The 26,543-nt window shown below is 42.0% G+C and overlaps 2 protein-coding genes across 8 annotated transcripts; one reads left to right on the forward strand and one right to left on the reverse strand.

The window, feature by feature from the left end:
- Nucleotides 1-1,522: 1,522 nt before the first annotated feature.
- On the forward strand, nucleotides 1,523-22,613 carry LOC141804095 (epidermal growth factor receptor substrate 15-like 1). 7 transcript variants are annotated; one of them, XR_012599629.1, is made up of 25 exons: nucleotides 1,523-1,594; nucleotides 2,104-2,145; nucleotides 2,276-2,365; nucleotides 2,450-2,497; nucleotides 2,590-2,685; nucleotides 2,820-2,885; nucleotides 2,963-3,088; nucleotides 3,187-3,246; nucleotides 3,344-3,610; nucleotides 5,718-5,875; nucleotides 7,075-7,240; nucleotides 7,444-7,506; nucleotides 8,812-8,897; nucleotides 9,587-9,659; nucleotides 9,800-9,961; nucleotides 11,457-11,654; nucleotides 12,137-12,301; nucleotides 12,615-12,726; nucleotides 12,909-13,045; nucleotides 13,298-13,358; nucleotides 15,752-15,837; nucleotides 16,092-16,155; nucleotides 18,885-19,009; nucleotides 19,088-19,738; nucleotides 21,066-21,196. XR_012599629.1 is itself a non-coding variant. In XM_074688351.1 (25 exons), exons 1-25 carry the CDS (start codon nucleotides 1,568-1,570, stop codon nucleotides 21,133-21,135), a joined length of 2,565 nt encoding a protein of 854 aa, XP_074544452.1. In that variant the 5' UTR covers nucleotides 1,523-1,567; the 3' UTR covers nucleotides 21,136-22,613. The 7 variants fall into 7 exon arrangements, 6 of the variants coding, with proteins under 6 accessions (XP_074544452.1, XP_074544450.1, XP_074544451.1 ...); XM_074688351.1 differs by having other exon boundaries at nucleotides 19,722-19,738; nucleotides 21,066-22,613; XM_074688349.1 differs by lacking the exon at nucleotides 19,088-19,738 and having other exon boundaries at nucleotides 21,066-22,613.
- A 981-nt stretch (nucleotides 22,614-23,594) lies between these two features.
- On the reverse strand, nucleotides 23,595-26,013 carry klf2b (Kruppel like factor 2b). The gene is made up of 3 exons (XM_074688789.1): nucleotides 25,696-26,013; nucleotides 24,556-25,465; nucleotides 23,595-24,423 (listed from the first exon to the last, which is right to left on the reverse strand). The coding sequence occupies exons 1-3, from the start codon at nucleotides 25,765-25,767 to the stop codon at nucleotides 24,248-24,250; spliced, it is 1,158 nt and encodes a 385-aa protein (XP_074544890.1). The 5' UTR covers nucleotides 25,768-26,013; the 3' UTR covers nucleotides 23,595-24,247.
- Nucleotides 26,014-26,543: the final 530 nt, after the last annotated feature.

Raw genomic sequence — 26,543 nt, forward strand, 5'->3', positions numbered from 1 at the left:
TTATTACACCATTCCATGCTTCTTATGTGGCCTTGATGCACAATTATAATACATGGCGGCCCAGTGGTTAGTCCTGTTGCCTTACAGCAAAAAGGTTCTTGGTTTGATTTCCTGTACTGTGCACGATCTCTCTGGGTGTCCTCAACTCAACTCAACTCAACTCAACTCAACTCAACTCAACTCAACTCAACTCAACTCAACTCAACTCAACTCAACTCAACTCAACTCAAACTTCATTTATGGAGCACATTTAAAACAACCAAAGTGCTGTACAAACACAAACAACACGGCTTAAAATATCTAAAACATAAACAAAAGTCTGTATTCATTAAAATACATTAAAACACATAAAACACATAAAAATTAAATTAAAACAAACAAACAAAAAAACAAACAAACAAACAAAAACTCAGATGTGCAGTCAACTTTGATTAAATGATCTTTGATCTCAATGTCCTGGCCGGGACACAGAGATCCAGAAGCTCAGTCAGGTACTGGGGGGCTAGGCCATTAACACCTTTAAAAACAAGCAATAAAATTTTAAAATCAATTCTAAAAGCAACTGGTAGCCAGTGCAAGGTAGCCAGGACAGGAGATATATGATCAAATTTGCGCTTTCCAATAATAAGAAGGGCAGCTGCATTCTGCACCAGCTGCAGGCAGTGCAGTAGGGACTGGTCTAAGCCAGAATAAAGTGAATTGCAGTAATCCAACCTCGAACTGGTAAAAGCATGGACCACAGTCTTCAACTGTTTTTGTGGTAGGTACCCCTTGACTTTTGATAAAATCCTTAGATGATAAAAACTATTTTTGACAACAGCGCCAATCTGGTGGTCAAGTTTTAATTTGTTGTCAAATATTACACCAAGGTTTCTGGCCGAAGACCGGACGTTGGCTGCAAGACAGCCCAGAAAACCATCTGAAAAAGCAGTAGGATCACAACCAAACATTACAATTTCAGTCTTTTCCTCATTCAGATACAAAAAGTTTGCGCACAGCCAAGATATAATACATGGCGGCACAGTGGTTAGCCCTGTCGCCTCACAGCAAGAAGGTTCTTGGTTTGATTTCCTGTATTGTGCACGATCTCTCTGGATGTCCTGACTAGCTATGGTCTTGCCCTCTGTGACCCCAAGAGAAAAAAGTATTTAAGATGATGGACAAGTTAACATTGTAAACAGTAATCCAAATTTTGCATTTGAACATTGTTAAACCAAGAAGCAAGCACATGTATTTAAATGAACACTAGATAATACCCAATAACCATATAGTAAACTTTGGGGCCCATAGATCCTTGGGTACTTGAGTTACCCATGGTAACGACCATAGACTGCATACCACATAGTAAACTGGGTTGGGCCGCCACCTGTGCATGGTAAAACTATGTTTTATTCCCTAATTTCCATATTTAATACTTCTGCCAGTACTGTGATTTGCTGTGGTGTAAATCAACTCACTGTGCCTCCTGACATGGCACAAAAACCGGAACCAACGTCCCGTCCTGTCCGTCGCCGCTCGTGCCCGCACAGTTAAGGGGCGTACGCGCGCTCCCGAGTCACCAGGAAATATGGCGGCGCTCATGACTCTGAGTCAGGTAACAATTCATAATAGCTTTCTTTAAGCCCCTTGTTTCGATACCTAACTTTATCAACTAACGATGGCAGTTGTTTTACGGTCTAGCCATATCAGTCCTATATTTAAAGTGATGAAAATCGGCCTGTTCGTCCGTATTAGCTTCATTTCGCTGTAAGCAAAGTTGACATGGTTAGCTAGGTTAAATAAGGATAGCAAAGTTCAGAACAATTTTGAGGAAAGAGAAGCTCTCAATCTGTTGAAACAAGTAAATTTTGCTGCAAGGGTTTATCTAACTGATATAATCCCAGGGCTACATATTAAACCACTGAATCGTTAAGTAAATAACTATAGAAATCGTACGTTAGCTCTCTTAGTGTTTAGCGAAGTCTGCCGATCATAATCAAACGTTAAGGCAGTGATACTTATTTTAAAGCTATTTCTAGTTTTCAAAAAGCTTAATTCTACCTATAAACAAGCTGATACACTTTTTGAAACTTGATTATATATCCCATCCCTGTGCTTATTCAGTTATCAAGTGGGAACCCAGCCTATGACAGCTACTACAGACAGGTAAGGTCGAAGCCAAGCTGTGATTGCCTCTCTGGCTCTTCAGTTTGCTGTTGTCTGCTATTGAATCTATGATTTTTACACAGTTATTTCTGCTTTATTCACTAAGTCTTGCATGTGTGATTATTTGTAGCTGGATCCAGTGAACACGGGGAAAATATCAGCTGGAGATGCAGCTCAGTTCCTTAAAAAGTCAGGGCTGTCAGATAGTACACTAGGAAAGGTGGGTCACACTCCAACTCATGTCAACACAACATAAAACCATGTGTTCAGAATCTAAATCTTCTTCGTGTGTTTTGTTTCATAGATTTGGGATTTGGCAGATTCTGAAAGAAAAGGCTATTTGGATAAAAGGGTAAGGCGTTTCTGTCTGACTCCTGTGGTAACATCTGCTGCTGATGTGTGCTTAAAACGCAGGATTTGCATCATGTTCTTCCTCTTTTCCAGGGTTTCTTCATCGCTCTGAGACTAGTGGCGTCAGCACAGAGTGGAAACGATATCAGCCTTCACAACCTCAACCAAAACTTAGCTGCACCCAAATTTGTAAGTAAAGAAATGACAACTATGACAAGTGTAATATTCAAGGATGTGATAAGGAACTGGATAACTATTTAAAACATAAAAATGAAACTGGATCTTTATACATATGTTTTTTTTCTTGTTGTATCTTTTAACAGAGAGACTGTAACAGCCCATCAGTAAGTGTTTCAACCACGGGATCTGACTCTCAGTGGGCAATAAGGGTGAGTTTCAAGATTTTTCTTTCAGATAAACACAAGTTAAGAGTTTCTTTGAAGCCTAAACTTCTTTTCTTCCACAGGCTGATGAAAAAGGGAAGTTTGAAGGCATTTTTGAGAGTCTGTCTCCTGTAAATGGTCTTCTCTCAGGGGATAAAGTCAGGCCGATTTTAATAAATTCAAAGCTACCTCTGGATGTGTTGGGAAAGGTGATTACTCATGTCATGCTTATACAGCACATAACATCACTGGACAATTCAAAGCAGACAAGTGTCATTAATTTGGAATTACTCCAATGTTGTTGTAGATTTGGGATCTAAGTGATATTGATAAAGATGGACAGTTGGACAAAGATGAATTCACAGTGGTGAGTGTGTGCCTTCTCCTGTCATTTCAAAAAGCAATAAAACCTAACTATGTTTATTAAATCATTTACTAAGACATCATCTGATTTCCTTTTTTAGGCAATGCATCTTGTGTACCGGGCCATGGAGGCAGAGCCTGTCCCAGCTACCTTACCCTCCTCCCTCATCCCCCCATCTAAAAAGAAGAGGACTGCAGGAGCCCTTCCAGGTGCTGTGGCCGTGCTGCCTGCTCTGTCTGGGCTTTCAGCTGGCCCGGCTGCTCTCAAAGACTCCTTGAGAAGCACTCCTCCTCTGGGCGGCACAGCCCTGCTAAGCAATAGCGCGGTCAACCTTTCTCCAAAACACTCCTTCAAATCCAGCGCACCGGTACGTTGCTTCACAAAGGTTTTTCTTGAATTTTGGATGCATTCACAATGAATGCATCATGGTACTAGTAAAACGGTTTTTATAATTTGTTGAGAATGATTTATTGTGACAGAAGAGTTGTGTTGAAATTTTAGTTAGGGATGCACCGGTCCAATCCTGGTCTCGAGTATCTGCGGAAAAGGATCGGTCCAAACTTGACACTAAGGCTAAACTATGATTTAGTCTACAAAGTATAACATTTTTTGCTATGAAATAGTCATTTCTGTAAATTCTGAAGCATTTTTTAAACCAAACTGCTTTTAAACATTTAAACACTTATAGTTTAAATAAATATTGACTCCAGTAATTCCATATGTACTCATTTTTTGTCTTTTACTCAAAATGTTACCAGTCTTATCCCACAGTAGAGCTTGCAGGTTATGATTTAACACTGGTATCGGACCAGGATCGGTATTTGTCAATACCCAAAGCCCAGGTATCGGTATGGGGACCAGAAAAGTTGGATAGGTGCATCCCAATGGAGACATTTTGACTTCGATGTTTCCCAATATGCATCCATGTAAAAATGTTCGTCACGGATAGTGCATGAAAAAGCACTCAGGATGATTATAAAATGTGTGCACAGACAAAGGTTGTCAGGCAAAACATGCCATAGTTTTGTATAGGGATGTCCCGATATTACATTTTCACTTCCGATACGATACCGATACTGCAGCATTGAGTATTGGCCGATACCGATATTAATCCGATACGATATCAGCATTAAACATGCATACTTTTATTACTTATTTTGTAATATGTCTGTCATATTAGAAAAGGCTTGATTAAGTGATATTATTCAAACAAAGAACAGTAGTCAGCAACAGTAGGTATGAGGAAAAACTGACCCATTTATCATTAACCAATGGATAACAGAAACTGCTTGTATCGGAGATTTTAGATGCATTCCGATACGATACCGATACTTGCTGATATCGGACCGATATCAGATATCAATATCGGACTGGGACACCTCTAGTTTTATTAAGAAAGTAGTTTTCCGAACACCTTATGAGCATAGTGTTGATCCAATTTAAGTGCTAATACATTATCCATCATAGATATTTACTATTTTTTATTTTTAGTTCCGGATTAATAATTACATTTTTTCTTTTTTCAAGCACTAAAGTAAAAGAAATCAAACTCAATGTTGCTTAATTTACTTCATAAGACTTTTTTTCAACTGCAAGTTGATAAATGCTATTATTTAGTTAGCATCCAGCCAAACTGTTAATGAAATATTTAACATCACTTTTATTGATAGCTGTTTTTGACCAGCTTTTACAGAAGAGAAAAAAAAGTATCCATAAACCATCTAACTTTTATTTGTAGTATCATTGAACCACCTTCCTGAATTCTCTCTTTGCGTGCGTTGTCATGTGTACCTGTAAAATGTGATAAGAAAACTCCATACATTTGGTTTCCTTGGTCCTCCCTCAGAAAAGAGGCCCTGCCTCTGAAGAAACCCGCATTGCATGTATTGATTCTTCCTCCTCTCTGATGGGAGGACTTGTTTTTCCACATTGTTTCGAGCCCTGTGCTTGGCCCAGTTTGTTTCTCTTTACCAGTAGCTGTTGTAGCTGCAGGGATTTTTCATCCGTGACTCTTGGAGAAACAGGTTTCCCAAAGAGGGAAGAGATGCAAAGCTCTGCTCAGAGCTGTACCATGAATACCTGCAGGGCTGTGGAGTTGTTTTCATAATGTTTACGACTATTCAATCCCACCACAACCACCAAATTTCTCAATTCACATTTTTTCTTACCTACCCAAAGACCCAAAAAGTCACATTTTTTACACGTGCATCATCATGTTTTATTGGGTGAAACTTAGATTTTGCACCATGATTATTATTGATATTTTATTGAGTTTCATTGTTGATGTCCAATATAAGTTAAAGTAGCTATGACCTGCTAGTAAACTCATGTTTTATCATTTGTCACCTGTTCCAATACATTTCTTTCTCAAACAGTAGTTCACATTTATCCAACCCACTTATTGTTGCAATGAAAGTTTAACAGATGTGGTTTCTCTCTTAAACCACATTAATGTTTTCTTTTGTCTCTCACAGGCGCCTGTGAACTGGGTGGTACCAGTGGCCGACAGGGAAAGATATGATGAAATCTTCAAAAAAACAGACACCGATAACGACGGCCTTGTGAACGGAACTGAGGTCATTGAGATCTTCATGCTGTCCACTCTCTCACAGACCATGCTGGCACAGATTTGGTGAGACTTCTGCACTTTTGCAACACACTTTGAAGAATTATCATACAGTAGCAAAATCAGCGGCACAACAACCCAAGCCAACATGCAGCAGTTTGACATCACATGATTTATTTTGGGTGTTTTATAAACAACCACTCGTAGAACCAGTATCATTAAAGCTTTTCATTCTACCAGTCCATCTGAGCAGGGCTGAATCGTCCATAACAGCAATAATTAAACTCTAGCTCCACCTAGTGAGCATGTCAATCCTTTTGAGAGACCACATGAGATGCAAGATGATAGAGTTTGACTTTTATCCATAGACTGCATAAAACATGGAGGTAGTCTCCCCGACATCACCTGTCTGTTTCTGAAATGGAAAATGAAGCACATCGGCTATCGCGGCCATATTGGTAGTGGCAGGGGCTTTGCGTACAGCTACAGGGCACCTGCCGGTCACGTGACCTGAGCTGTGCCTCTAATTGGCCGAGCTCGTGATCTTAACATCCTCTAAACTGCCAAGTTAGAAAAAAAAATCACCCCTCGTATAGTGTATACCTATCGTAAAATTGGCGATTCAGACAGGAGAAGTTTTTTGAACCAGGCTGTAAATAGGTTCATTTATGCTTTGAAAACTTTTCTTTTTGGCTTGGTGTGTACGTGGCTTCCAGTACTTTTGGAGCCAGCCTCAAGTGGAAACTCGAGAAACAGCAGATTTTAGCACTTCAGCATTGTCTCATATTCTAAGACCTGAGGTTGCCGCTTGCTATTATCAATAGTTTTTGGGTTTTATGTCTAAAAAGTGAGTAGTAGTTTTAATAATGATAATGATATTAATGATAATAATAAACCTTATTGATGTAGCACTTCAATGTTACAAAGTGCATGACGTAATAAAAACAAACAATAAAAATAACTGAAAGAGAAGAAGTAAAAGAGAAATGTGAAGAAATACATAGAAATATAAAAGGCTAAGAATCACCACCAAATAATGGAAAGGAAATGTCTGTAAAATAAAAGCAATAAAAGATTAAAACAGATTAAAACAACAAAAGGTAAAGGGTTTATGATCCTGCCCATGATACTGTAAAAAAAAAAAGTTAAAACGTAAAAGCAGCATTTTGTTGATTAAAACACGCTCAGCTAAAATCTGCTTGCTAAAATGTGTCTTTAAAAGAGATTTACAACTGCTTGGTTATACATCTCCTCTCTTTCTGCAGGGGACTTGCCGACACCAAACAAACAGGCAAGCTGAACCGGGAGCAGTTTTCTCTGGCCATGTATCTGATCCAGCAGAAAGCCACCAAAGGTATCGACCCTCCCTCCAGTCTAACCCCTGACATGATCCCCCCATCAGAAAGAACTGCAGCTTCAACAGCGAGTCCTGTGAGTTTATACTTAACTCCAACATCTCCTCCAGCATCCTTCCTCTATTTTCAAGCCCAATTCTCTCTTGTTTTTATAATCAAAGGACCTGATTTTTCTGCCACTTTTTGCAACTTAAACGGTGAAATCTGCTTTCTGACTCTTCAGCTTTGCTCTGCAGAAACTGATTCACGCTTTGAGCTTTCTTCCTTCCTTTCAAACAGAGCTTTATGGGGTTTATGCCGGCGGTGAGACCTGAACTTGCTTCACTTGCTAATATGCGCAGAGTGAGTAATGCAACATTGTGTCACAAGGTGATGCTGTTGTACTTTCACAGTCTTTGTCACAGCCTGAAACTTTGTGCTCACTGAAACTTTTTCCTTTTGTCATGCTTTGTTGTAGTTTTTTTTTTTAATCTTACCTTACAGGAACAGAGGCATTTTCTAACTCTTTTTTCTTTTATTTGTTTTTTTGTTCATATTTATTTTTTTGACTGAATTAGCTGTTCTAAATCTTGACTGCTAAAAAAAGCAAACGCTGCCATCTGCTGGTCCAACAAAAGGCTGACACAAAATCTTATTTCCAGCTTAGAAAATCCAAGTGAGGTTTGTTCCCCTCTGATAAAACAAGAAATCACTGTTGCAATTAGTCATGATGAGTGTCTATCCTATCTGTGGCATTTATTTAAAGCATTATTTAAATAAGTTACAGGATTTTTTATATCCTGTTTGACACCAGTGCTTCTGGGTTTATGTAAAGTCATCAAAATCTCAGATATCAGGGTAAAGCTTTTAATTCTTAATAAGAAAGCATCAAATTAAGAAACAATGAAGAAGACACAGGGATGGATAGAGTCACATGACAACATAGTTTCTTGAGTGAATGCACAGAGTGATGTCATAAATAAGTAAGGTCATTAGGCAAGAGCTTTCAAGAAATACAGAACAAATGCACACTCTTTTGCAACTCTTACAAAAGTTTTGAAGTTGGGAACAAATACCGTAGCTCTGTTTCACAGTTCTCTTTTTTCAAATTAAACAGGAAATCTTAATTTTTTCAACCCTTAATTTGTCTAAAATATATGAGTGATGCTTTGAGCTCATGTGAAGAAGAGGATTGTGAGATGCATTAGATTTCCAGTTCATCCATTAGTCTTTTATGTTGAGCACATTAGCCTCACCTTATTGTGTGTGTTTGTGTGTGTGTGTGTGTGTGTGTGTGTGTGTGTGTGTGTGTGTGTGTGTGTGTGTGTGTGTGTGTGTGTGTGTGTGTGTGTTCAGCCCTTCAGTTTACTCTTTTTTGTGTGTGTCTCATTCAAGTTGTGTGCTCTCCCAAGCAGGGAGAGATGTTTGTTTCCTGTCCTGCGTCTTTTGTTTTGTTGAACTTATCAGCAGGAGCTTGTCTCGTATGTTCCCCTTCGCTCTCCCACTCCCCCCTTCTTCTCCTCTGTTCGGTGTACAATTCCCTGTCCTCTTTCCTTTTTTCACTCTTGTTGTCTTTGTCCTCGAGGTTACTTGATTCATCATATTTTCTTACCCTGCTCCCCTCCTCTCCCCCCTCCTCCTCTCGTCTGTCTCCGTCTCTCACCTCAGGACAGCACCAGCTCGGCGGGGTCGGCTGAGCTGACAGGCATCAAAGAGCTGGATGACCTCAGCCAGGAAATAGCTCAGCTGCAGAGGTGAGCCCCTGAACTCTGAGTAGCAGGAGGACAGCTTTGTTTCTCTTCCTTCCCTTGAAAAAAAGGAGGGGAGGTTAGAGTCAGAGGATGTTCAGGATCAAAGTTCTTTAAAACTATTGGATATGTTTCCACTACATAACGGTAACCTTCACTTAACCAGGTGCTTTTATTCGACTTTATTCTAAGAGGAAATGAACAAATCAAGCAGTGGAGTATCTGGAGAGCTGATAATAGTCGAGGCTGCATGTGGTCAGAAAGGTCATGGAAGGAATACTGATCAATGGTTGCAGCAGATGCCCCATCTTTAACTGCTTCCTCGGGTTTATTCTTTTGGAAATCCCTCTGTCTCCACATTAGGCCAAAAGCAGTTTAAAACAACCATGAATCTTTTTCTTTTGTGCCCACGCATGCTCAAGTTTTCCACATGAGGACAGTTTATACTGAGTAAAATGACCATAAAGTGGAGATTTTCTTTATTACAACCTACTAATGTTTTTGCCACTCATGGCGTTGTTTTGCGGGAAACCCCAGCAGTCTCTTTTTGCTAGTAAGCAAAAACTATAAAAGAATATTTCCTGTTGTAATGAGACAAAGTTTTGTCTCAACAGAAGCTTTGATGGGAAGTTATTAAATTCAATCTGTAACCCTTTGTTTCTCTTTCCTCTTCTCTTTCGTTGTTCTCCGTGTAGAGAGAAATTCATTTTAGAGCACGAGATCAGGGAAAATGAGGAAGCCATCAGAAAACAAAACAGTGACGTTCAGGTAAGGCCGACCATGCATTTCAAACTATCCCCACCTTGAGTTTCTCTAACTTCATGCTGTTTTGGAGGAAAATTGCCTAAGAGTTAACTAATGAATTGAGATTGATCACCAATCCGTGTGTGTGTGTGTTTGACCCTCAGGACATGCAGGATGGCTTGGACAGAGAGAGCAGCAGCTTGAAGGAGCTGGAGTCGCAGAAGCAGGATGCACAGGAACGTCTGGAGGAGATGGATCAGCAGCGATCGAAGCTGGAGGGAATGCTCAACGACATCAAGCAAAAATGCCAGGAAGAGTCGCAGATGGTTCGTGACCCGTCTTGTTCCACATATGCAAATTTATGAAAACAGGAAAAGCTTCCTTGTTTTGAACTTCAAGTGACAGAATGGTCCACAGTGGGGGTGCCTTGTTGCAGTGCAAATATACACAACTATTTTTGCAAATCAACTCATTATTTGAAATGTTTGAAGTACAATACTAGAGATAGATCGATATGGAATTTTTCAAGGCCGATACGGATTATTTGTAGTAAAGGAGGCCGATAACCAATATTTGAAGCCGATATTAATTTGCAGTCAAAGTGCAAATATTGGTGTTAAAATTTTGAACAATACAAACTCCAACGCTTAACTTTATTAAAATACCTTTAAGCATGAGTTTATTAAACAGCTCCCAGGCTTAGCAGCATGTTTTATAAAGTTAAATAAAAAAAAAAAAATTGCTTAAGTTTTCTACCGTAAATAAAGTTTTCAAAACTTCAATGCAACCGCAATAACTGTAATAACTGCACTGCTGATTGGCTGTTACCCAAGCCATGGCTCTGCTTGTAACCAATCAGATGGTTCTGTGGGTGGGACAGTGCTGGGGACTGAGTAGTGACAGCAGACAGTGGCGCGGCTGCATCAGAGCCGCAACAATGTAGTTTTAAATTTGTTTATCGGCCATCGGATTCAAAAATGTCGATGCCGATATGCCTCAAAATGCCAAATATGGTACCCGATAGTCGGCCTGGCCGTTAATCAATTTATCCCTTACAATACAAGAGATCATTTACTTTTCAAAAAGATCTCTAAAGTAATGTAACATTCGAACACTTTAACAAGTTAATTACATGAACTAATTCCATCGCAAATTAATGCTTTATAAAAATCAACGCAAGATTCACTCATTGGCTGCCAGACATTTTCAGAGCATCTTGAACAATCTTTAAAGACCCAAAATAATCTTGTTTTCTATGACTACGTGAACACCAAAACTACCTAAGAAAAGTGGACTGTTTTTGATCCAAAAGTACAGTTTTTTGATCGCGTTTATCTCGGACGCGCCATCCTTTGATCCTCTCCATGATCTCCGCCCTCTTTTCTCAAGATGGCGTCGCTCTTTCTCTCTAAACTACTGCAACACATCCTCAGTTGGAGCGTGAACTGCCTGAACTTTTCTGACTCGCAGCGTCTCACTGTCTGTCATCTCACATCCTCTCCTCATATCCATGTTGATTTCTCATCCAAAAAGTGCACCGCTCTCACCCACAGTAGTTTACAAGCAGGATTTTGATTGACAAGTTCCTCAAGACCCCTCCTCCCTAGATTAGTCATGCATGACAATTTTGTAATGTCCTAGAATTCAGATTCTTTATTTCAGGACCTTAAACAGATGTGAGGTTAAAATGCGATCAATTGGATTAATTAATTACAAATCCTGTAATTAATTAGATTAATTTTTGAATCGCCTGACAGCTCTAGTTATTACGCCAAAAAAAAAAATCAAGGACTGTTCTTTTTTCCTGCCTGCACCTTCCAGATTTCATCCATGCAGAGCCAGATCCACTCACAGGAGACCGACATCCGCAGCCAGGAGGATGAACTTACCCGAACTAAGTTGGAGCTGAGCAGGCTGCAGGAGGAGGAGACCCAGCTGGAGCAGAGCCTGCTCACAGGTCGCGTGCAGCTGGACAGCATCATCAAGTCGCTCAAAACCACTCAGGAGGAGCTCAACCAGGTCAGTGATGTCTGGATCTCTGATCAGCCCAAGTTAAAGGGGTTTTAAGTTGATGTAAAAGAAGCTTCAGTTATCCAACAGTAACTCAGAATGTTCTGTGGTGAAAGAAAGTTTTGTTTCACTTCTACTTCCACTGTGTTTCAAGTGTTCAGCATTCTCTGAAGAATTTTATTTGAAGCACACTGAAGTGAAACTGTCGCACCACAGTGGTTAAAATTAATTTTGTTTGATCAACTTAACCACCAACCACCAGTTAGATCATATGCAAATACAAACCCATGACAAACATCAGCCAAAAAGTCATCATCCAGATTCCTCCAGTAAACTCAACTCTGTCTTGAGAAGACGTTTTTTGTTGGTGTATTTTGCCTGAAAACATTAAGCTAGCTGAAACATCCCTGATACACAATTTTAAAAAATGGATAGAGATCAATTACAGCAATGTATAATTAAAAAAATGTGTACACATTCTGTGTGTTTAGGCCCGCAGCAAGTTGTCGATGATCCAGGACAGCCAAAAAGAGGTGACCAAGACCATCGACCAGTACAACATCTCTCTAAACGACATCAACGGGGGAAACCTCAGCAACCTGCCGGACTTGAGCGAAGGTTTTGCTGGGAAGCAGAACGGAGGTTTCAGAAGTGCGGTGAGGAGATCATTAATGCTATTTTTCTTCATTCTTTCATCAGACGTAGATCGCAGGAACTTCCTCCTGATAGAAATGAAGCAGAAACGGAAACCTGCACAAATCCAAACTGTCTTCTGGAGGTTTTTGTTTGTTCCTCCATCTTTCATGTGTTTACAGGCTTCTAGAGACATGATTAAGCTTTATTTCCAACTCTTCTGTTGTGTCTTTCTGTGACGGATTTAATGACGGCTTCCCAGTTACCAGTTTCTGTGCACAGTCGAGACTTCACCATGTACTCTATATTTAGTCTTCTTCTGGTTTCGCTCATCAGGATGACTCTTTTAAGTCAAAAATAGCCATGTTCAACAACAACAGCAGCGCAAAGGAGACTCCAGTGGATCCCTTCCAGACAGAAGACCCTTTCAAGAGCGACCCTTTCAAAGGTCAGGAAGCTATCTGTAACTCCCAACACTTTTTTTTTCACCTCAAAGGATCAAAGTTAATCACCTGTGTGGTAATTTTGTGCTTCTGTGACCTCGCATATCAGTTGAATAATCATTTAAGCAGCACTAAAAGAAATGTTTTCATGTGTTATAAAAACTACATTGTCGTGTTTGTTTTCTAGACCCATTTGGCGATCCTTTCAAAGAAAGCGATCCCTTCAAAGGCACTACATCTGATGACTTTTTCAAGAACGCAGACAAGCCAAACCTGTTTGGATCCTCGGACCCATTTGGCAGAAAACCAACACCACCAGCAAAGGTATCAGACATCTTTTTAAACACTAGTGATGTTTGATGAAAGAGCTGAACATGAATCTTTTGCATGCTCTATTACGAAAGAACAACTGATGCTCTTATGTGGGTTTTGATAGAAACAAGCTCTGACGTGTTGAAGACAAAGACGGGTTTTCGTGGTCATGCTGATGTGGACTTTGTGTTTGTATGTTAAACAAGATCTTTTGAAAAGCTCCCCGGCTCAACTTGTGCTTTTCTTTTCTGTGTTCTTTTTCAGCCAAGTGCCTTCAACAGTGGTGACCCTTTCTCATCAAACAGCCAAAGGCCAAAGGACTCAGGTACGGCACAAATAAAGTGAATGTACTCTGGCAGTCGATGTTCTCGTCCTTTAAAGTGGACATATCATGCTTGTTTGTCCTGTCACTATGCCAGACTAGGATGCCTGTAAAGCATTCCTGCCCTCAGTACAAGTCATTTAGTTCCTTCATTGCCCCACAATAGCGTTCTCAATATCCTCATTTTAGGCCATTCTGAAGATCTCGTTGAAATGCTCCGTTTCGAGATTGACCTCCAGTAACCTCGCAACGTCACAGCCCTTTGTGCTCTGATTGGTCAGTTCTATCAGAGGGGCGGAGGGGGTAGAGCCAGGGGGCGGTTTTTGCAGCATTGCAGTATTTACAAAATCGCCACACTGAATGGGGCAGACCAAGCGAGTTTGCTGTTTGCCAAAACTTCACTGTAAGGCATTGATAGCACTAATAAAATGGCAGAGTGTAGGATACGTCCTTTTGTATTGGACCCCGAGTCAGACCCGGACGGTTCTGCAGCTCAGGAGGAAGAAAATCCACCTCGACACAGATCATCTCAGGATGCTTCAGTGTGGTGAGTCAAAGCGGTACTGTAACATGTATAGTTCATACGTGGAAATATAGGCAGACTTCACCAATAAACTATTTCTATAACAGGGCTCCATCCTGCTCCTTCACTTTTCTCCGTCTGTTTTATCCATCATGCTGAAAGTGTAGTCTAAAGATCGCCTCTACCGTCAGTTCGTCACTATGTTATTACCGCAGCATTATTGTGGTCCAGGTTCACAGTGCATGTCAGAACAAGCATGGAAATATCACAGTCTCACAAGTATTACGACATCTGCTAAAACTACTGTGTTTTAACTGCTAATTCACCATGTAAAGCCGAGCTGCTCAGCAGAGCAGAGTCCCTGCATCCAGCATCTGAGGGGGGATACTCGGCTCTTGGTGGGCGTATCCCTCGGTGGCAGTTGTGTGACTAACTGACATCAAAGAGGAGGAGCTGCTTTATCAGATTACTCCAATAAAAAGAGAGGATCCTCGTGTCGTCACGACGGTTGAAATTTTGCGTCCAACTGGCAATGACCTATTTTCAGAGGCATCAAATCTTGTTCTAGGGTATCAGAAAAACTACAATATCTCATTTTTTGAAAATTCAGGGGGTGTAAGGTCTTGTTTTCAACTTTATTTTATATGTAAGTATTAAATTGCGGATCAGCATGATATGTCCCCTTTAAGTTGTTTTAGATCTTTTCCCAAAAAGTCAAACAGTTTATCTGTTCATAAAACAAAAATGTTAAATCAAATATGAGACAGTCATATTTATAATCTGCTTGATTTGCTGACATAGTTCTTCTTGTGTTGGTTTAGCTTTGGAACAAACTGTACGTTGACATTTTGCTCTGCGTCTACGACAAACACAAACTCATCCCTCAACCAAATTTGAACAGATTTTCCGTGAAGATTTCCCAGAGGAGGGCTCTATTAACGGACACGTGAATGTAAAAGGAGATTGTTGTAGTCATGAAACTCAAAGAGTCATTCTTTGCCTTTCTGGGTGACGTGTCAGATTTAGATTTTGTTTTTTGGGGCATTGGAGGCAAACAATTTTTACTCTCTGTGGTCTCAATTTTTCCTGTGGTTTCAGGCTATTTTTAGTCCAGTACCTACGCATTTAACTGCTGGCCAACTAAAAATACTCCCCCCTACCCTGGAAAAACAGGAGGCTTGCAGGAGCCAAACATAACAGAAACTTTGTGACTGTTGGTCCTGCTCTGCGAGAATACACTGCAGTCCTCTGCTCGCTGCCTCTGTCCTGTCTTTATATCTGCTGCTATTGAAATGCTCTGCCTCATTCGCTACGGAAGTTGTTTTAAGTTAGTGGCTACTTCTGCTCAGAGCTCTGCTGTGCTGCACACCTTCAGAGGAACACAGGGTCAACTGTAGCCCTGAGCCCAGTTACTGTGCGTAAAAGAAAACACGACGTACTTCACATGAATGGGCTCTCTTATGGTGGCACGCTCACAACAAACATATTCTATTACAATGTTTTGTTTTTCCACTGTAACCATTTGCAGTGGGGACATTTTTTTTCATTAAGCGGCCTACAGACCAAGCTTCAAAACAACCCGGGCACAGTTCTGGTTAACAGTACGCCGACTGACGCCTTTAATTAGCTGATCACATGCATACGTCAGGTCGAACAAAACCTCTGCTTTCCAGGTTTTTTTTTTTTTCTTCACGAAATGTCACGGAAAATTAAACGGTCATGCCACATTCCCCTTCCTAAAAATAGCAAGCAGGCCCTTTCAGAGCGAGATGCAGAGATGATGTTGAATGTGTGGTTTGGGACTTATTATAGTTTCTTTTTCCATAAACACACTCAAACGTGCCTAATGTGTTTCAATGCACCTTTGTCTCAGATGTGTTTGGGACAACAGACCCCTTTGGAAGCAACTCTTTTGGAAGCAAAGGAGGGGGATTTGCTGACTTCAGTCAGATGTCAAAGGTAAGCTCTGGAGACTCTCTGGGTTATGAATCAGTTTCACCATAAAACAGCGTTTTCCACTTGAGCTGTGTTGTTATTTTTACTCTCATCAGGAGTGATTTCTTGCTTTCCTGACACTCTATCACTTTTATGAAAACAAACTCTCTGGTATGAAGCCAAAGCTTTTTAGCTTTTGGCTCAGGTTTCTGTTGGAGTCATCAATTTGTGCGATAGTTGAGACTTTTTTTATCCTCTACTCCCATGTGTGTGAACAGAAGTCGGACAACCCTGTGCTCCCATCAAAGAAGAATGTGCCTAATCGGCCTGCACCTCCCTATGGTAAGCCCCAATTCTGTGTTTGTGTGTGTGTGTGTGTGTCTGAAATTGCAGTTATGGCTTGTTATATTCATGTTTAGCATGTTATGGAATCTGATTTTGTTTGTCACCCTCATGCTTTCATTTCAGTCTAGGGCTGGGCGGTATACCAGTGTTTATGAAATACCGTTGGCCAACTTCATGATGGATTTTAGGAACACCGATGTGTTGCCATATCTTAAGCCGCGGTTTCCACCAAGCAGACTGGTTCGGTTCGTCTCGGTATGGCGCGCATTTTGCGGCATTTCCACTGACTTATCCCAGGACAGATCCCCAAAAACCGAGACGAGCCAGCCTACTTTTTTGGGACCCTTCGTAAGGGTGCCAGACTGAACTAATCCGCTCTCAGAAGGTGGAGCAACACACTGCAGACTGTTAATTGGTCAAAAGAATCATAACTTACCCCGACAGTGGCTGCAGTCCTCCTGGCGGCACACAGTCTTCTCTGAAACAAAGCTTGATTGCGCTTTGCAACAAAGAGCTACATATCAATCACAGAGAGGACGAAATGCTGGATGTCTTCCATCCATGCTCTTTGTTTACTGTGTCGCGTTTTTCTTCTTTGTTGGATTTATTAGCGGGGTAAGCTGCTACGGCATCACACTATTGTTTAACAGCTGCGGCTTTCGGCATCCGGCTCTTTCGACCCATCAACGGTCTGCAGTGTTGTTGCTCCACCTTCCGGGATCGGATCGGGTTAGTCTGGCACCCATACGGAAGGGTGCCAAAAAGTGGGATGGCTCGTCTCAGCTGACAGGTTTGACTGTTAGTACCGTGTGCCACGCGCTTCGTGTGTCTGTGCTGCACGCGCTCTGTTACAGTTTGACACAGTTAAACACGTGAAATGTGCCTGTAGTTTCTGTAAGTGACAGCAATACATCTCCATGATTCAAACGCCAATACTAATACCACTTTTGATCATGACGTGAAAGTGTAAACGCGTATTTGTTAATTCCGCTCTCGGAGTCCCTCCCTGTGTTACAGGTTGGCACTGAGGCGCTGTTTCAGAGCACACGATCATATCAATGATAAAATTTGAATTCAACCAATGAAATTGGTTTCTCTATTCTTATTGCTCTTAAATGTAGACATTTATGAGGAGTCAGAGCTTTTGTCCAATAGTTGCTCCATATATCCAGAGATGTGGAGTAAGAATGAAAAGCGTTGCTGCAGATTGCGGTTAAGCAAAAGTTCATTGCATTTATGCATTTACGGAGCTAACAGAGTGCGCACATTATGGTAACATCAGCAGCTAAATACAAGGTGAACTACCTTTCCTTTTTGAAGTCTTCAGAATAGAAGTAAGATTGAAGCGCTTAACTCACTCACGCATGCGCGTCAAAATCAATATTTCTTATGGTCCAATAAAGGGGTCAGGACTCAATAAGAACTGATCTGTTGCATCGTAGCTTTTAAGTTTTAAAATGATAACATGGGGAGCGTTTTCAGTCTGAAACATGAGAAAAATCAAGTGATTTACAGACATGGGAATGTGCCACACCAAATTACCAGAGGTTCCCATGCAGTGTTCACCCCAATCTGCAAAACTACTGGTAACACATCCACACACAAACAAAAACAAACAAAATACCATGACAATACCACCATACCGCCCAGCCCTACGTTTAATAAACTCCATTTTCACTTTTTAAATTTGCGACCAGTCACAGAAGTGTAACAGCGGTGACTAAGAGAATAACTCTCGCCCTGTTCTGGAGGCTTTCTTGTGCCATGTTCTGTGGAAAAAAAAAAAACGACTTCCCTGTTGAAGAAGTAAAAGTGAAGAGAGCTGTGTTTTCTTGAAGTTGTAAACAGGAAAGCAGTTGGTAAGAGGTGAAGAGGTGAGCACTGGGGTCTCACACACCGACGTGCCCTCTCTGAGCTCTAATAGAGTTAGTGCAGTGTTAGCTTGAACTTTCCTGTGCCCTGGGTGCATTTCGTCTCATGCTCGTCTTGTTTTTCTGGGTGTGAGTGAGCGTTCACACAGCTAACCACTACCCACAGGCCATGCCCAGCGCGTGCCCTTCCGCTGTGACCTTGCACTTGTTCTTTAAGCAGAAGCCGCAGCGTGAGAAAGTTGGTGTTCCTCTTTGCTTTACCGCACAGAGGAGGGCAGAGATATGTGGCCACATTTAGCCTGAGAGCTAGCCCCAGAGATGTGCATCTTGTGTGATAAGGAAGTGAGAAGGCTCTGAAAATCATGGGCAGCTCTGAGGGTGAACAATTGCACAACTATTTCTGTCAAACTAAAGGTGGCAAGCGTTGTTTTTAAGGGTTGATTTTGGAAGAAGCATGTGTAATGTCAGTATCAAAGCTCTCTATCAAACACTAGTTAAAATATTGAGCCACATAGAAGAGTTCAAAGCTTTGTGTAAATAAGGGTGTGTCTGTCTTTTATAGTTACCAGTCTCCCAAAAAAGCCACACTTTGCTTGTTCAGCTTCGATGCATCAGTGAGCCTGATTCAAAAGAGGTGGTTAACACCTTTTTTTGAATCAATATGGCTTCCCCCAAGGTGACTGCTCTGCACACCATCAGCCTGAAGCTGCTGCCTTCCTGTGAAAATTGAGCTTCACAATATTGCACATTGGCTCACATGTTCAAGTGTGAGCTCATTTTCTCAAGGGGGCGAGCAGCTGCTGGCACCTGACGTGTTCTCCTGCATGGATCCTCTTTGAATGTCTTCTCCTCCAGTAGGTATGCTCGGTTTGACCGCATCAGAGCCGTCCCCGAGCGTTCCCTGCACGGGCTCGTTTGTTGCGGCTCACTCGAGTAGCGCTCCTTCAAACTGTCCAGTGGGTTTTGCGGACGCTGGTCCTGTAAGTGTAGACGGCTTACGGTCTTCTGTTGGTATTTTTGTCCGCATGAGCCGCTGATCTTGTGATCTCTCTCTTCAGACTGTTGCGCTGCAGGCTGGAAAGTGACAGCTGTCTGTCACCGCGCCTCTATCTCTTCACTTTCCTTCACTCAGCAAGCGATCGCAGGACCGTCGTGCTTACTGGCTGTTAACTAACCACTGACAGAACACCTGAGAGCTCTTTAAAAGCTTTGAAAGGCGGAAATTGAATGTTTATGTGACAGCCTTCGAACTTGTTTGTCTAGACCATTGTCTGTCTGGGAGAGGGGCCTTTGCATGCTTGCTGTTGTCTCCAGCTTTTTGACAGGAAGTCAGGATTTATAAACTCTTAATCAGCGACTCTGTGAACTTGCCCAGTCAGGTAGCACTCGAGGAGCATTTTTTAAGTCTTGGAAGTACAAGTTAAAGGCTTATTTGCTGTCAAAGCATGATATGCCTCAAAGCAGAGCACAGCAGAGTAAATCTTCCGCTTTGTCCCACGTCTTCCGCTTCTTTGCCTCCGTGTAACCCGAGTTTATAGAGATGATGCATGGCAGCTTTTTGTGTCTGGTTTGTATTCATTTGACCTGACGTGCATTCATGTTGTCCCTCATGCCAGCATGAGAGTTTTAAAAGGGATTTGTGGGTTCTTTTTATATCGAGCTCTGTATTGTAATTTTTTGTTTCTCTGCCAGGATCTGAATCTGACGAGGTAAGTCTGTACAGGGGTGTGGTGTCAATCCTTTGCATGTGAGAAACCTGTCTGCACTGCGTAGTAAGCTGATTTATGAGCATGAATACTTAAAGTGTATACTGTCAGCCACGGTGATTCACATGATGAAGGATTGTGGGTGATAGGTTATCGGATATTTGTGGCACTAGAGCAAAGCTGCTGATTTTGTAGGAATCTATGTTTAGAGCTTTAAGTGTCACTATTTTCTGCTTTTTTTGTGATGTGAAAACGTAATCCAAACATCAAATTGTTGCATTATTTTTCCTCAATTACCGCCAAATAAATCAGTTAAAGATGCTATGAGGAGGATCTGTTTTGATTGCACTCCCTCGCCACCTTCTGGCCCGGAGTCTCCGCACACTGTCGTAAATTACTTATAGTAAGGAGTGTGTTTGTTTTGGAATCAAACGGAGATCGGATCAAAACAAATTTTCTTTGTTCAAGACAACTTTTTACCTGATACAACGCTCCGAGGTAAGGGACTTATCAGTACAGTTACGTAGCGATACAGTTTGAAACGTGACATCAAGCAAACGTAGTAGCCGGCTAGGTGTAGTGCTGTCGGCAGCCAGGTGCTCCACCGTATCTGTAGGCTAACGTGACAACAAGTAAACACTGTCAGTTTGTTTGTAGTTTAGCAGCTGTCTATATTTAGCTCAGCTGGCAGCCCGGCGCTCTAAGACATGTCCGTAATGTGTAACGTTAACAAATCCTGGTTAGCTACGTCCTGCCCGTCATCTACCAAGCAGAGCTAACGTAACCTCACTCTTCTTTTTATTGATAGACTCTCAAGTTTTACTCTTAATCACAAACAGCTTAGCCCGAGCTAAAGGCTAATTAGCCTCAAGCTCAGGCTGTATCACTCTCCGGTTTAGCTTTCTTCTGCTCTTCTGTCCTTTTTCTGTCTGACAGTTAGTTGGTGTTGCCACTGAGACCTAGACGTGCCATAAATAAATCTGGTCCCGGTCGACCTGATCTGGAAGCTAAGAAGTTGCAATTCAAAAAAATAACTTGTAACCAGCAATATTGGCGCTGATAATCTTATATTAAAGTGTGGATTACAATCAGGCATATATCCAGAGAGATTTCTTCAAGATCACTTTCAAACTCCTCACAGCCCCTTTAATTTCACTTATGTTTGCTGAATATTTTGTGCCCCGCCAAAGTATAAGATGATGATTTCAAATCTGCATCCAGCAATACGTTTAAATCTCGCTTACGCCAAGTGACGTCTCTGTTTGTGTTGACTTTTCAGCCAGTATCTCTGTGTTCTTGTCCCCGTCTAATGCGTGTTTCTCTGCTCTAGTTTGGAAGTGAGAGCCAGCAGCTGGAGTGGGCCAAGCGTGAGAGTGAGCGTGAGGAGCAGGAGAGGCTGAGGCGGCTGCGGCTCCAGGAACAGCAGGACCTGGAGCTGGCCATCGCGCTCAGCAAGGCCGACATGCCCAGCTCCTGACCAGGCATGCACACATCACAGCTCTCAGCCTTTCAGTCCCTTTGTCCTCAGGCTCATGACAACAGCACCAAAAACTGGCCTAACGTGACTGGCAGCCCAATCCGTGTGCGAGAACAGTGCTTCTCCAGCCACGAATGGACTCTTGTCAAACGCCTCCAGATTTAGCAACCAGGAAAGGTTCATGACTCCAAACTTCAGGGACATTTAAACCTGGCTTCATTCTGCAAAAACAAACTTAACACCACACAAACCAGCTCGAATCCAGCTTATATCTAACGTCATATTTTTCATCTAATCACTCTGAAGTATAAGAAAAGCTTTGTGTTATGAAAGAATAACCTTTTAAGAATATTTTACTCTTTAATTTATACAAAAAGCAACAAATGTTGCGCAAGAAGTACTTGTAAATGAAATGTATAAACTGTTTTAACTTCTCTAAATAATCATGCTCAGATACTTTTACATGCCAAGTACTCTATGAGGTAGTTTGCTCACTTTCTAATGTTTAGTTTTAAGGAGCTTCTCTATGTACTGTAAATATACTGTAGGCGAGCTTTGGAAAGCCTTATCCGTTTTTAAAAAGCAGACTTGTGTTAAAGGACCAGAGTTTAGGAATGATTTAGTATTAGAAGCATTTTATCCATTCTGCAGGCTTAATATTTATGGCCTTAAAACAAATGAAGGGAGATTTGTTGAAACATAAACCAAACTCTCAAGTCAAGCATGTGTATATATGAAATTAAAAGAAAGGAGCTTTTGGAAATCCTATGAAGAACTGTAGCCCTTTATCAGCAAATGTCAAAGAAGAATTTTCATACTTAAGATGCTGTTGATAATCACTGAGGTCTTCCTTTATTTGAACAAAGTTCAGCCCATCTGCAGCTCTGTTGCACCATCCCTCTGATGTCAACAGCTTGAGTCTGTCAGGCGGGCTATCATTGGTTGCCTTGTAACGCCCCTCTAACAACAACTTGCACTCCCATACAACTAAAAGCCTCTATAAAATGGAAAAGGTGTAAACATGTTGTTTATACTGGTGCTGTTACTGCTTAGCTTCTAGCTCTCTGCTCATCTCCAACCAGCGGATCTCTATTTATTCTCCTGTTGGATTATTTTTCTCGATTGTCTCATAATGTCCGATGATCCAGATGGAGGACATTTCTTGAAATGCCTTAAATTCTTGCATCTTTGTGACTCTGAAACACTAATAATCAGGTTTATTGGGCACATAATGTACGCACTTGTATATTCCAGAGTTGGCTGGATGTGTACGGAGTGACAGCGCCTTATTTATCAACATATCAGCATTGTAACGTGTAATATTGCACAGTATGTATGTGATTAAAAAGGAACTCAGCTTTGAGGTGCTGTTTTGATTAAATAAAAGTGATTTTTAAAACTTTTGGGGAAAGGTAAGTTTTGTTTTTAAGATGAAACACAAGCTCTGTAATAAAGGAAAGACTTTATTTTTAGGTTTACTTTTGACACAGATTTACACCAAAGAGTAACTTCGACATGTTCTTTAAATCTTGTGGTTCTGTATTAGTACTGGAACAAAAAAAAGGTGAAATGAAAGTGGAGGATTTGCATCAACCCTTGCAGATATTTTAACCAAGTGTGTACTTCCTCTTTTTTAAAAATATGTTGATAAATTCTAGTAAAGTGTTGACACATCCAAGTCACACTCAGAATGTACGGTTTATTTTTATGGGTTACTTTAAGATTTGAGATAAGTGCCGCGCTGTGTGACACCACAGACACAACAGAAAGAGCGTAAATATGTCCACACACTTGCTCTTTAAAATGCCATCTGGCTTTGTGACATGGTCAGACTCTGATGCAGGGGACACAAATGCTCAGTGACACCACGCAGACACACTACACACGGACTGAGATACTTTGAAAACTGCAGAGCAGAGGGACTCGGTGTAATTGCAGCATTAAAGCCCTTTGATGTCCTACTATAATTTCTACCCATCAGAAAGGGAGTCTAAGGGCTCCCTGATGAGGGTTTTTGCTGTGCCCCTCTGTCCAGACGGCTCCCGGCTCACTCTGTAATTATGGAAATGGAGTGTTTGTATTTATAGGCTAAGCCCACAAGCGGCTGCCCTTCTCTGTCGTGCAGCTGCAAGACATCACAGTGGAAATCAAGTGCCCGTGTTTTGAATTAAAGTGGGTATGCTATGGCAACATGTATAACCTATTAAGTGTAACTGATCTGACACTCTGCAGGTCTGCTGCTCCTCCTTACACAGGTTGTAAACACTGCGTGGGCCTGTTCTTGAGTGGGTGGATGTGGTTCATTGAACTCAATGTGTGAACAAGATATTTCTGCAATGACTGAACAGGCACAAGAAGTGAAGAGTCACCCAGTCAGAAAGCTCAATTTCATTGTTTTTTAATATTTACAATAAATACATTTGACAGTATAAAATCCATGTACATATTTATATAAATTTAAGTGAAAATAATGCACAGGACATCAAGCCCTGATAGTGAACAGAGGGGCTGGATCCAAGAGTTTCACACAAGAGGAGATAACATCTACTCCGAAGAGAAGCAGGCAGGATTATCAGGCCATTGAGACACTGAGGCAGTTTAAATAAAACATTGTCTTTGCACATGTTAGGCATTTGTATGTGCACCTCACTCCTGTCATCAACAACACGTTCTGTTAATGTGGCCATGTCATTCTGTCACGAAGAGTTTTACAGTAGCACAGTCATAGAAAGGCACTTTGTGTCAAACACAGCATTCCAGTTCTGTCAGAGAAGAGTAGTATATACAGGGCCAGCCCCTTCTTGGTCTGCCTGCTCTAAAGCAAACAAAGCTTTTCTAAAGCTTCCATACAACCAGAGTAGTACCAGCTACGTCATTAGAAAATAACACTAAAATTTGGAATTCAATATTATATATAAAAAAGACTTTGGTCAGGTGGAGAACAATTTAAATAAAAAATACACCAGTTGAATCACAATAATAAAAAAAAACACACAATCCCTCCCCATGAACCCTCAGTCTCTGCGCGGGCTCCTTCACATGTGTCTCTTCATGTGAAGCGCGAGGTGGTCAGACCTGGAGAAGGCGCGCTCGCACAGGTGGCACTGGAAGGGCCTGTGACCTGTGTGTTTGCGGAAATGACGAGTCAACTCATCAGAGCGGGCGAATTTCCATCCACAGCCTTCCCAGCTGCAGTGATACGGCTTCTCACCTGCGTGGACAGAGAAAATGACACACTGTTAGTCTGTGCTCCAAGGGAACCATAGTTTTAACTCTGCAGGCTTGTGCGTAATTACGCACAGACATAATCATTCCATAATGCGTAATGAGGACTCAGACTTACCGGTGTGAGTTCGGAGATGTGCCTTCAGGTGGGAGCTCTTGGTGTACGTTTTCCCACAGCCAGCATAGGTGCAGGTGTGCGTGGCTGTGCGCTTGCGCGGCCAGGTGCGTCGCCCTCTCTTTGGTTTTGACTCCAGCAGCTCCAGGGGAGAAGAGGGCGGTGTGAGCATCACCCTCTGCGCGCCTGGCTGCATGCTGAGACCTTCATCGTACATGCCAAAAGCAGAGTGTGGAGCGTGGTAGGGGATCTGCATCTGTGGAGCCTGGGAGTGGTGAGGGTACGCTGTCTGCGTGTGATACTTCTGGGAGAAGTTCATGGGCTGGCACAGCTGTGCCTGGCAGTCTGAAACTCCCTGGTCATCGGGGCTGAGAGGCGGGGTCATGTTGCTGGCTGCCCGCGGGGAGATGGCAACCCGGGGCTGCTCGAAAGACATCATGCACGACACGTTCCCTTCTTGCTTGATTTTGCTGCAGCTTTGAGGCACCATGCCCATAACGGGGCCGTAACCGTCCATGGAGGGCTCCACTTTGATGTTGTCCTGGCGTGGAAAAGGCACCGTGTTGACATAAAACCTCCCCTGAACGCCGGGGTTGCGCGTAATGCCATAGTTGTTTGGTCCTTCGGAGCGGAGCAGCTCTGTCATGAGGCTGGCGCCGTACGGTGGCGGCGGGGAGCGGTGGTCCTCTGCTGGGTAGGCGGGCACCGAGTGTCCCGTCGTGTACATGCTGGGGTCAACTGCACTAACAAAGTCCGGTGCGCTGACTGCGCCTGTTGTGTTGGCGAGAATAAAATCCAGATCCAAAAAGTTACCCAGATCCTCGTCGTCCCTTTTGCCGGGATTGTCCATGTTGTGTACCATTTCAAGCATGGAGCAGCTGCTGGGGTGTTTGTCCATCTCTCCTTTCCACCTCTGTAAGAATAAAGAGTTGTGATGAGTGAAGCTGCACTTTGAAAAGTTAGGGACAGTTGCAGACATGTGAATAAAAAAAGTCTTTAAAAAGTTTTCTTGTTGGAGCAAATGAATTCGTTACAGTAGCTTTTTAAAGTATTAAAAAGCCGTTCCAATCAAAACAGGTGGAAATGATGCGTCTCTTATTCAGCTTGAACTTTTGAACATTAAAAAACAGACTTCGAACTTACGTTTTCCCAGGGTTTTTCTCTTTGGGTTGTGAATGTGGAAAAAGACGGCAGCATCACTCCGGATAAGGCCATCGTTGGATGAAATAATTTATCTCTCGTCAAAGTTGCGTCGTGTTGAGCGGCAGCCGCGCGAGTCCGTGCGCCTATCTCACTGTCGCCTCTCCACCGCTGCGCTCAGAAGACATGAACAAGTTTCAGAGTGGTAGGAGGTCCTTCAAACTTATAACTGTCTAAGCCCTGCGCGCTCGGCCAATTGTGAGAGCTCAGGAAACAACGTAAAAGTTTGGTAAATTTAGCGCTTTTATAAGCGGCTCATGCAGGCAGCGCTGCTCAGTTCACTGTATGACAGGCAGTGGACGGCTGAGCAGCCTATAAAGCTTCCTCGATGACGCAAACTCGGGGGACACGCCCCTTAAGTTTGAGTTGGAAAAAAGTAGCTGGCACATTACAATCACACAGACAATATAGCAACCATAGATTCTTACGTAATGTGCTGAAATGAACAAGACTAATGAAACATGCACTAAACATCAGAGTCTGTCAGTATTCCAGTTAATCAGGGGAGCTGTAGCTTTTAGGATGCGCATTAATACAGAAATAATCAGATTGAGAGTGGAAAAAGCAAGAAATATGACTTTTAATGTTGAGATGTTTGATATAAAAACAGCATCAAGCTGGATTTTACAACATCTCTCTGTCATATCTTGAGTTTATTGCACCACTTTGCGCATTAATGCCTCAAGATATCATTTAATCTCTGGTTACTTTGTTTTATATCCTCGATAAAATGAGAAGCCTCACAGCAGCCTCTCTTGTTGGAAATGTCAAAGTTGAACGTAAATGTGATT

The sequence above is a fragment of the Halichoeres trimaculatus genome, unplaced genomic scaffold, assembly GCF_033239565.1.
Source record: "Halichoeres trimaculatus isolate MK-OKI-2021-1 unplaced genomic scaffold, fHalTri1.1 fHalTri1_scaffold_15, whole genome shotgun sequence".
NCBI classification, from domain to species: domain Eukaryota; kingdom Metazoa; phylum Chordata; class Actinopteri; order Labriformes; family Labridae; genus Halichoeres; species Halichoeres trimaculatus.